The sequence below is a fragment of the Mizuhopecten yessoensis genome, unplaced genomic scaffold, assembly GCF_002113885.1.
Source record: "Mizuhopecten yessoensis strain PY_sf001 unplaced genomic scaffold, ASM211388v2 scaffold1595, whole genome shotgun sequence".
Classification (NCBI taxonomy): domain Eukaryota; kingdom Metazoa; phylum Mollusca; class Bivalvia; order Pectinida; family Pectinidae; genus Mizuhopecten; species Mizuhopecten yessoensis.
Window position 1 is genome coordinate 1,401,476 of NW_018404125.1, and position 11,383 is coordinate 1,412,858.

General features: G+C 40.6%; 1 protein-coding gene across 1 annotated transcript in view; it reads right to left on the minus strand.

Annotated features, from left to right (window-relative positions):
- Positions 1-1,355: 1,355 nt before the first annotated feature.
- Positions 1,356-11,383, minus strand: part of LOC110466143 — a 19,729-nt gene continuing 9,701 nt past the window's right edge. Inside the window, exons 4-7 of the mRNA XM_021522484.1 lie at positions 10,315-10,457; positions 8,493-8,565; positions 4,762-4,957; positions 1,356-3,653 (exon numbers count right to left, since the gene is read on the minus strand). Of these exons, the coding sequence (XP_021378159.1) occupies positions 2,318-3,653; positions 4,762-4,957; positions 8,493-8,565; positions 10,315-10,457 (1,748 nt within the window). The 3' untranslated portion in view covers positions 1,356-2,317. The remainder of the gene's footprint in view (positions 3,654-4,761; positions 4,958-8,492; positions 8,566-10,314; positions 10,458-11,383) is intronic.

An 11,383-nucleotide genomic window follows, 5' to 3' on the forward strand; every position in this document is an offset into this window, starting at 1 on the left:
CCACACTGTTTCCTCACAGAAAGTGCTTACTTGGGGTCATGTCACTGTTACTATGAATGGAAAATAAGTTTTTACACAAAAACTATCCACTGGGACCACCAAACTCAACCTTTCATAAGCTTCCTAGCTCGAAGGGCTTGTTAAAGACTGTTTTTCGTGTCAGAAGGTCAAAGGTTAATGTCACATTTACCATAATTATAAAAACTTTTTACACAATAACTTGAGTTTATGTGGACTTACCAAACACAAAAGTCACCAATGCTTCCTCACATAGTGTGCTTGCTTAGGATTGCTTTTTGCTTTTCATGTTCAAAGGTCAAGGTCACTGTAGCTATAAATAGAACATTGGTTTTCTGGGAACTGACTAAATACTATAATACTTCAAACACTGGTTGTTTGGTTGCATGCATGGGATTACTTTCCAGGCATGAATGTCTGTTTCAAGGTCACTGCTACTGTAGATAGGAAATGAGCCAACAACACTTAACTGCATCAATTGCCTTCTACTGGAAAGGCTTGCTTAGTATTAGTTTACAGGTTCAAGGGTTAACCTTTTCACCACTGTAGACCATAATGGACTCCTCCAGATCAATGCATGGTAGAGTCTATTAAAGTTACATAGGGGTGAAAGGGTTAAGGTCAGTGCTACTATGAACAGGGTACTGTATTACATTCTGCACTACATCAATACCATGGTATCAAAAATCAAACTGTATCATCCAACAACTAAATCCCTGATGGGAGGGAGACTGACATTGCTCAGCAATACCTTGGTAAGTAATCAAATTGTCTGACATCCTCAACGCATGACACCAATAAATATAAACTGAATACTAACTGAATAATCACCTAATAATCATATCAATTAATTATTGATTACACATTACATTCCTGTTACCCCCTACTAGTAATGGTTTTCTTTACACTATGTGTGCTTTTGGATTTTGTAAAAGGTCTGTCTATATCAAAATGTTTTCAATATACATTCAACTAAGTAACAGTTACTATATAAAAGAGATGAGCTAAAACATATACTCAGTTCCAATTATATATACGACCCCCACTCCCCAGCAATTATACGCCCCCCACTCCCCAGCAATTATACGACCCCCACTCCCCAGCAATTATACGACCCCCACTCCCCAGCAATTATACGACCCCCACTCCCCAGCAATTATACGACCCCCACTCCCCAGCAATTATACGACCCCCACTCCCCAGCAATTATACGACCCCCACTCCCCAGCAATTATACGACCCCCACTCCCCAGCAATTATACGACCCCCACTCCCCAGCAATTATACGACCCCCACTCCCCAGNGACCCCCACTCCCCAGCAATTAAACGACCCCCACTCCCCAGCAATCATACAACCCCCACTCCCCAGAAATACAAAAGATGTTATTTTGTGACACCTGCACTATCATCAAGTAATATACAAAGCAGAAAGGTTTTAGCTATGAATGTCAAAGATCTGATGATGGCAGTCATGATGTACTTTGAATATTTAAAGTTGATTCATTTACATCTAAGATTACCCCCTACACTATATATATTATATAACTAGGGATTTAGATACCAAACTTAAATAAAATTACAAAAGACAGGATGATCAATGTCTGCCTAAAACAACTCAATTACAGCCCTAAATATCTCAACCAATGGCTACTATCTTGGATGTTGGATCAGAAGAAAATTCACATTTACACACAAGTCCATGAATATGTGAAGATTCCTTAGAAACCAGCAGGAGTTTTGGGAAAAGTGTTCTAAAAGTTCATGACAGACAAAGATGAAAGGAGAATAAAAATATTAAACAAAACAAGTAAGTCCCCAAAGTTTGTTTGGTGAACTCAACCAACAAAACATTATATAACACTCAACAGAAAGTAGAACAAGCACCCGACAACTCTAGGTGTCAGTTGTCACAGGGGTCAGTTGTCACAAATTAAATGACGATCCACGTCTGTCAAGTACTCGACGAACAAAACTTAACAAAATTAAACGACACATTTCTTTCCATATAAACACACGAAGTGTGTTCCTGCATGATACAAAAACTAAACATGATTTTATTTCTTTTTTATACAGGCAGTAAAACTCAATTATCCCTATTTTCTTAAATTACGAAAATTACTACTATAGTCACATAATCAACATAAAATGATTTTAAGTAAAAGTTTACAAATAACTAAGTGATATGTGAAGGTAGTATGATGACCTGACAATACCACTATTCTTCATTTGTTGTGATTTAATTTGCTGGGACATTTAAAGTTAAAGATAATGATCAAGGATGAAAAAAGACCATGAACTTCAGGCATGAGCAGCTATTAGTTTTTTCACGAGGTCCTGGGACAGCAAACCCTCCCCGCGCTTCATAAGACGTCCAATTTTTGGATTTTTCTTCAACTCAATCACAATTGTGTCATCAATCTTGGAGGATTTATTCGATCTTACATTGTTTGAATAAGTGACAGTCTGTTTCCTTTCACCTGTTGTGGACTGACCTTTGTGGTGAAGGGATGGTGACAGTTGTTTTGAGGTTGACTTGTCTGGTGACGATTTGCAGATAGCTTGATGGATTAGAGATTTGTTTGTGGTGTTGACAGCCTGCCGTGTCCCTGACTTACCATTAGACTTCTGGGAGGTTGGGGAACTGTCATTCTTTATTGGAGATACTGAGCTGCTGTTATTGACTAGATTCTGATTTGTTCTAGAACTAGGTCGTTGTGACCTTCTTTGTCTTTTAATCCTCAATTCTTTCTCAAGCACATTTGGTTTGGTTTTTGCTCGTTTGGCCTTTGTTGGAACTGGCTGTTCACCAAGACGCTGTTTAAGTAGTGCAAGACTAGATTGGAGCTCGTCACCTTGACGTCGACTAATTCCGCTGTCTGCGGACGACTGTGTTTGTGTGTCACTGTCATCACTGCAAGCCTCGTCTGAAATCTCCTCATTGTATGCATCCTCCCAGTACCGTGCCTCGGAGATATTCTCCAGTAAAGAGATGGTACCCATCCCTCCAACACTGATGGGGCGAGGCTTGCTGTGATCCATGTGGGGTACAATTTCTACCCCAGACTTTTTCCAGTCACTGTTATTTCTACTGCTACTACTGGTTTTCCTAGAATGACTACGAGGAGTAGAATATTTATCACAATCTGACTCGGCTCTCTCTGAATATCCACTGAGTGAGGTATGGAACGAATCTGACTTAGATTTTAAAAGACTCAAATCTTCCTTTGGACTGAAAGTTGAACTCCTGTCATCAAAACTTGAGTACCCTGTATCCACTGTCCTACAAGAGTCTGCAGCACTCAGATCAGTTTTACAAGACTGTGCAGGACTCAGTTCTTGATCTTCTGATGAAACCTTTTTCACAGTAACATGGTCATTAGAATCCGAGTTCATCTTAACAGGAGCGGTAGAGGGACGTGGTTCCTGAATTTTTGTATCAGATTCTCCAGTCATCTGATCTCCATCTGTTTGTTGATGCAGGAAGTCATCTTTGACATTTTTCTTTGAAAGGTTAGCTGTTTTGGACTTGGACATGTTTTCTGTCAGACGTCCCTGGTATGAGTTGGGAAGAGATTGTTTGACTAGGGGGTAGTGGCGACCTTGTTTTGTCTTTGCATCATGCCATCCATTGAACCTACAACATTGACAGGTTTACTATAACACATCAGTGGAACCTAAAACATTGACAGGTTTACTATACACATAAGTTCAGTGGAACCTACAACATTGAAAGGTTTACTATAACACATCAGTTCAGTGCAACCTACAACATTGACAGGTTTATTATAACACATCAGTGAAACCTACAACATTGACAGGTTTATTATAACACATCAGTGAAACCTACAACATTGACAGGTTTACTATATCACATCAGTTCAGTGGAACCTACATCAGTGACAGGTTTACTATAACACATCAGTGAAACCTACAACATTGACAGGTTTACTATAACAAATCAGTGAAACCTACAACATTGACAGGTTTACTGTAACACATCAGTTCAGTGGAACCTGCAACATCGACAGGTTTACTATTACACATCAGTTCAGTGGAACCTTCAACATTGACAGGGTTACTATAACACATCAGTTCAGTGGACCCTACAACATTGACAGGTTTACTGTACCACATCAGTTCAGTGGAACCTACATCATTGACAGGCTTACTATAACACATCAGTTCAGTGGAACCTGCAACATCGACAGGTTTACTATTACACATCAGTTCAGTGTAACCTTCAACATTGACAGGTTTACTATAACACATCAGTTAAGTGGAACCTACAACATTGACAGGTTTACTGTAACACATCAGTTCAGTGGAACCTGCAACATCGACAGGTTTACTATTACACATCAGTTCAGTGGAACCTTCAACATTGACAGGGTTACTATAACACATCAGTTCAGTGCAACCTACAACATTGACAGGTTTACTATACACATCAGTTCAGTGGAACCTCCAACATTAACAGGTTTACTATAACACATCAGTTCAGTGCAACCTACAACATTGACAGGTTTACTATATCACATCAGTTCAGTGGAACCTACAACATTGACAGGTTTACTATAACAGTAACAGAATTCATGATTTTTTTAATGAGAATGTAATGAAGAAGTGATCAATAAATACAACATGAAAATATCTCATTAAATTAGTGTAGCAATGATAGATACATGCAACATAGAGAAATTGTAATTGACTATACTCCATTTTAATTATATAGCAATACCTACCTGGCATCACACAGCTTGGCTTGTGTCCTAGACACACTCGGCTCAGGGTACGCTGATTTTGTGGATGCCTGTTCCATACGCTGTAGGTGTAACAGATGAGACTCCGACTTTGGTCGTTCTTTTAGAGTTATCTCCTCATGCTTACGCAACTGTAGTATTTCAGATTTGGGACGAGGCTTGGACACACTAATGTCTTCTGTAGAAAAAAAACCAAGAGATCTGTATGGTGGAGGATCATACAAACAACATATCAGTGCAATGAACATCAGTCAGAAATGGAAAATGTGCGTACTGGTTTCATATGAAGTGGTGAAAAAGTTGAAGTTGTAACAGCTAGAGAATATGAGGGTAAAATATTGCCTATCTGGCAAGCTAGCTTTTCCCATGATGCAGTAGAACCCAGAGACCTGCTCACCAGCTCACCAATGTCAGTTGCTGCATCAATCTTATGAGCAAGTTGCGATATAATTCTGTTAATATTTTAACCAAAAGATTTCGATAATGAAACTTTCAAATAGAATTTCAAGGAACTTCTTTTTAGTTTTTAATTAATGATTTAACTATAATTTATCCTATTACCCTTTTGAAAGCTAGTAGACCAAGAAATCCCAGAAGGACCTTGATGCTCACCATTATTAGATCTTCATAAGTTCTCATCTTTTCATTTCTATTTACTGCTGATAGTTATGTCTACAGTAAAGGCATCTTGTAGTAACTTTCGATAAAACTTAATACTGCTTTGTTTGACATTGTAGTTTCCAAGCGAGGCTGTCTTTTGACCATTTACCTAAGTCAATTAACTTTTAAAAAATAAAACAAGACCTTGATTTCTTAAACCGGGCAGCTATATCTTTCTACTCATTTTGCAGCATGATGCCACCTGGTAGACCTCTTCTTCCTGATGACGCTGAAAATAAAACATCTGTGAGGTAGTACATACCTTGGTGTCTCTGTTTGTGACCTGGGTTGTATAGTACATACCTTGGTGTCTCTGCTTGTGACCTGGGTAGTATAGTACATACCTTGGTGTCTCTGTCTGTGACCTCAGTAGTATAGTACATATCTTGGTGTCTCTGTCTGTGACCTGAGTAGTATAGTACATACCTTGGTGTCTCTGTCTGTGACCTGGGTAGGATAATACATTCCTTGGTGTCTCTGTGACCTGGGTAGTATAGTACATACCTTGGCGTCTCTGTCTGTGACCTCAGTAGTATAGTACATATCTTGGTGTCTCTGTCTGTGACCTGAGTAGTATAGTACATACCGTGGTGTCTCTGTCTGTGACCTGGGTAGGATAATACATTCCTTGGTGTCTCTGTGACCTGGGTAGTATAGTTCATACCTTGGTGTCTCTGTTTGTGACCTGGGTTGTATAGTCCATACCTTGGTGTCTCTGTCTGTGACCTGGGTTGTATAGTTCATACCTTGGTGTCTCTGTGTGTAACCTGGGTAGTATAGTACATACCTTGGTTTGTCTGTGACCTGGGTAGTATAGTACATATCTTGGTCTGTCTGTGACCTGGGTAGTATAGTACATACCTCGGTGTCTCTGTCTGTGACCTCAGTAGTATAGTCCATATCTTGGTGTCTCTGTCTGTGACCTGAGTAGTATAGTACATACCGTGGTGTCTCTGTCTGTGACCTGGGTAGGATAATACATTCCTTGGTGTCTCTGTGACCTGGGTAGTATAGTGCATACCTTGGTGTCTCTGTCTGTGACCTCAGGAGTATAGGACATATCTTGGTGTCTCTGTCTGTGACCTGAGTAGTATAGTACATACCGTGGTGTCTCTGTCTGTGACCTGGGTAGGATAATACATTCCTTGGTGTCTCTGTGACCTGGGTAGTATAGTGCATACCTTGGTGTCTCTGTCTGTGACCTCAGTAGTATAGTACATATCTTGGTGTCTCTGTCTGTGACCTGAGTAGTATAGTACATACCGTGGTGTCTCTGTCTGTGACCTGGGTAGGATAATACATTCCTTGGTGTCTCTGTGACCTGGGTAGTATAGTACATATCTTGGTCTGTCTGTGACCTGGGTAGTATAGTACATACCTCGGTGACTCTGTCTGTGACCTGGGTCATATAGTACATACCTTGGTGTCTCTGTGACCTTGGTAGTATAGTACATACCTTGGTGTCTCTGTCTCTGACCTGGGTAGTATAGTACATACCTTGGTGAATCTGTCTGGAACCTGGGTAGTATAGTACATACCTTGGTGTCTCTATACCTTGGTGTCTCTGTCTGTGACCTGGGTAGTAAAGTACATACCTTGGTGTCTGTGTCCTGGGTCATATAGTACATACCTTGGTGCCTCTGTGACCTGGGTAGTATAGTACATACCTTGGCGTCTCTGTCTGTGACCTCAGTAGTATAGTACATATCTTGGTGTCTCTGTCTGTGACCTGAGTAGTATAGTACATACCGTGGTGTCTCTGTCTGTGACCTGGGTAGGATAATACATTCCTTGGTGTCTCTGTGACCTGGGTAGTATAGTGCATACCTTGGTGTCTCTGTGACCTGGGTAGTATAGTTCATACCTTGGTGTCTCTGTTTGTGACCTGGGTAGTATGGTACATACCTTGGTGTCTGTGACCTGGGTCATATAGTACATTCCTTGGTGTCTCTGTGACCTGGGTAGTATAGTTCATACCTTGGTGTCTCTGTTTGTGACCTGGGTTGTATAGTACATACCTTGGTGTCTCTGCTTGTGACCTGGGTTGTATAGTACATACCTTGGTGTCTCTGCTTGTGACCTGGGTAGTATAGTACATACCTTGGTGATTCTGTCTGTGACCTGGGTAGTATAGTACATAACTTGGTGTCTCTGTTTGTGACCTGGGTTGTATAGTACATACCTTGGTGTCTCTGTGACCTGGGTAGTATAGTACATACTTTGGTGTCTCTGTTTGTAACCTGGGTAGTATAATACATACCTTGGTGTCTCTGTTTGTGACCTGGGTAGTATGGTACATACCTTGGTGTCTCTGTCTGTGACCTGGGTAGTATAGTACATACCTTGGTGTCTCTGTGTGTAACCTGGGTAGTATAGTACATACCTTGGTTTGTCTGTGACCTGGGTAGTATAGTACATAGCTTGGTGTCTCTGTCTGTGACTTGGGTAGTATGGTACATACCTTGGTGTCTCTGTCTGTGACCTGGGTAATATAGTACATACCTTGGTTTGTCTGTGACCTGGGGAGGATAGTACATATCTTGGTGTCTCTGTGACCTGGGGAGTATAGTACATACCTTGGTGTCTCTGTGACCTGGGTAGTATAGTTCATACCTTGGTGTCTCTGTTTGTGACCTTGGTAGTATGGTACATACCTTGGTGTCTCTGTGACCTGGGTAGTATAGTACATACCTTGGTGTCTCTATGACCTGGGTAGTATAGTTCATACCTTGGTGTCTCTATGACCTGGGTAGTATAGAACATATCTTGGTGTCTTTGCGACCGGGGTAGTATAGTTCATACCTTGGTGTCTCTGTGACCTAGGTAGTATAGTACATACCTTGGTGTCTCTGTCTGTTACCTGGGCAGTATGTATTCATGGTGTAATCCATCATAATCTGGAACCTGCCGTCCTGTTTAATAAGTGAATACATAGTACATACCTTGGTCTCTCTGTGACCTGGGTAGGATAGTACATACCTTGGTCCCCCTGTGACCTGGGTAGTAGAGTACATACCTTGGTGTGTCTGTGACCTGGGTAGTATAGTACATACCTTGGTGTCTCTGTCTGTTACCTGGGTAGTATGTATTCATGGTGTCATCCATCATAATCTGGAACCTGCCGTCCTGTTTAATAAGTGAATACATTTCTGCAAATCTTATAACGGATATTTTCTGTCAAGTAAGCATTGAACTGCATTGAAGATTTGGCTGCTTATTCATGCTGTACTTTGCACATTCCAGTTGGCAATCATATTGACAAATGAATGCCAACTGAAAGCTATTTGATACTTATAGTACCAATTTTTAAAAGATTTTAACCTTATAAAAAATGAAATATATTTATTAGAATTCAGCTTTTCTCTTGCATATTTATTGTGAATGCTTGTTTAATGAATATAACAGACATCTTTCCATGGATGGTCAATGTTATCCAATGATACAATTATTGCATTATAATAATGATCATAGCTGTTATGAATGTCATCTGAACTACTTGGTAACTGTACCCATGAACTACATGGTAACTGTACCCATGAACTACATGGTAACTGTACCCATGAACTACATGGTAACTGTACCCATGAACTACATGGTAACTGTACCCATGAACTACATGGTAACTGTACCCATGAACTACATGGTAACTGTACCCATGAACTACATGGTAACTGTACCCATGAACTACATGGTAACTGTACCCATGAACTACATGGTAACTGTACCCATGAACTACATGGTAACTGTACCAATGAAATACATGGTTACTGTACCCATGAACTACATGGTAACTGTATCCATGAACTACATGGTAAATGTACCCATGAACTACTTGGTAACTATACCTATGAACTACTTGGTAACTGTACCCATGAAATACATGGTAACTGTACCCATGAACTACATGGTATAACTGTATCCATGAACTACATGGTAACTGTACCCATGAACTACTTGGTAACTGTACCCATGAACTACATGGTAACTGAACCCATGAACTACATGGTAACTGTACCCATGAACTACATGGTAACTGTACCAATTAACTACTTGGTAACTGTACCCATGAACTACATGGTAACTGTACCCATGAACTATTTGGTAAATGCACCCATTAACTACTTGGAGTGTGTACCCTTGAACTACATGGTAACTGTACCCATGAACTACATAGTAAATGTAACCATGAACTACATGGTAAATGTACCCATGAACTACTTGGTAACTGTACCTATGAACTACTTGATAACTGTACCCATGAATTACATGGTAACTGTACCCATGAATTACATGGAAACTGTACCCATGAATTACATGGTAACTGTACCCATGAACTAAATGATAACTGTACCCATGAACTACATGGTAACTGTATCCATGAACTACATGGTAACTGTACCCTTAAACTACATGGTTACTGTACCCATGAACTACATGGTAACTGTACCCATGAACTACTTGGTAACTGTATCCATGAACTACATGGTAACTGTACCCTTAAACTACATGGTTACTGTACCCATGAACTTCATGGTAACTGTACCCATCAACTACATGGTAACTGTTCCCATCAACTACATGGTGACTGTACCCATCAACTACATGGTAACTGTACCAATCAACTACATGGTAACTGTACCCATGAACTACTTGGTAACTGTATCCATGAACTACATGGTAACTGTACCCATGAATTACATGATAACTGTACCCATGAACTACATGGTAACTGTACCCATGAATTACATGGTAACTGTACCCATGAACTACATGGTAACTGTACCCTTGAACTACATGGTTACTGTACCCATGAATTACATGGTAACGTACCCTGTTCAATGATTACACACCATATACAACCACCATGGTACTCACAATGGTTTCCATGTCAAACTGTAAAACTTCAAACTTTTTTTGTGCGTCCTGGAGATCATCCTCCGTGATCCCTAAGGGCTTGTCCACAGGCTCTGCCTCCACATATAGCGGGCGATCTGACGTATCCGTCACTGGACCGTCACCTTGACAACAATTCAAGTCATAATGATTCAGGAGAGTCTGTAGTGTTCAACTAGACCACAATAATGCATAGGCTGAGCATACCAGTACATTTATGCAGATTCAAAAAGTTTGACCTGTATAATTACGTAAATTGGTCAAGCCTGTTTACATCAGCTGAAAGCTCAACACTGGAATGTTCACTACAACTTTAAACTTCTTTTAAATCCGGCAGAGGTTTTAAACATATTAGATCCTGGTGACCTTGAAAGAAGGTCAAGGAAATGTATTATAACAAGAGGCCCAGAGGGCCTGTATCGCTCACCTGAATATAATTAAAGTAATTGGTATGAAGTAAAGATATAGCACCATGGAAGGTGCTGTTAGTACATATGAAATTTCAGAAAGATCCATCCAGTCCTTGAGATATAGAGAACAAACTTCAAACAGAGCCCCACCCCTATGCCCCTACAGGGGTCATACCCACCAATTATACAAAATTGAGTCACCGTCACCCAAGGATGCTCCACACTAGATAAGAATAAAATCCCTTAATCCTGATGGTCAGAGAAGGATTTTAAAGGTTTTACCTCTATTTTTCCTATTGGGCCCCACCCTTCTGCCCCCCCCTCGGAGACCACACCCACCGTTTATACAAAATTGGTTCCCCACTACCCAATGATGCTCCACACCAAATATGGACCCAATCCTTTCATTCCTACAGAAGAAGAAGGATTTTAAAGAATAATTTGCTATGTTTCCCCTATTGAGCCCCACGGCTCAGGCACCTGGGGAGCCAGATCCACGGTGTATACAAAATTGGTTCCCCTTCACCCAAGAAGGCTTCAGACCAAATATGGACAAAATCCTGCCATTCCTACCGAAGAAGAAGGATTTTGAAGATTTACGTCTATTTCCCCTATTGGGCCCCACCCCTCAGGTCCCAGGG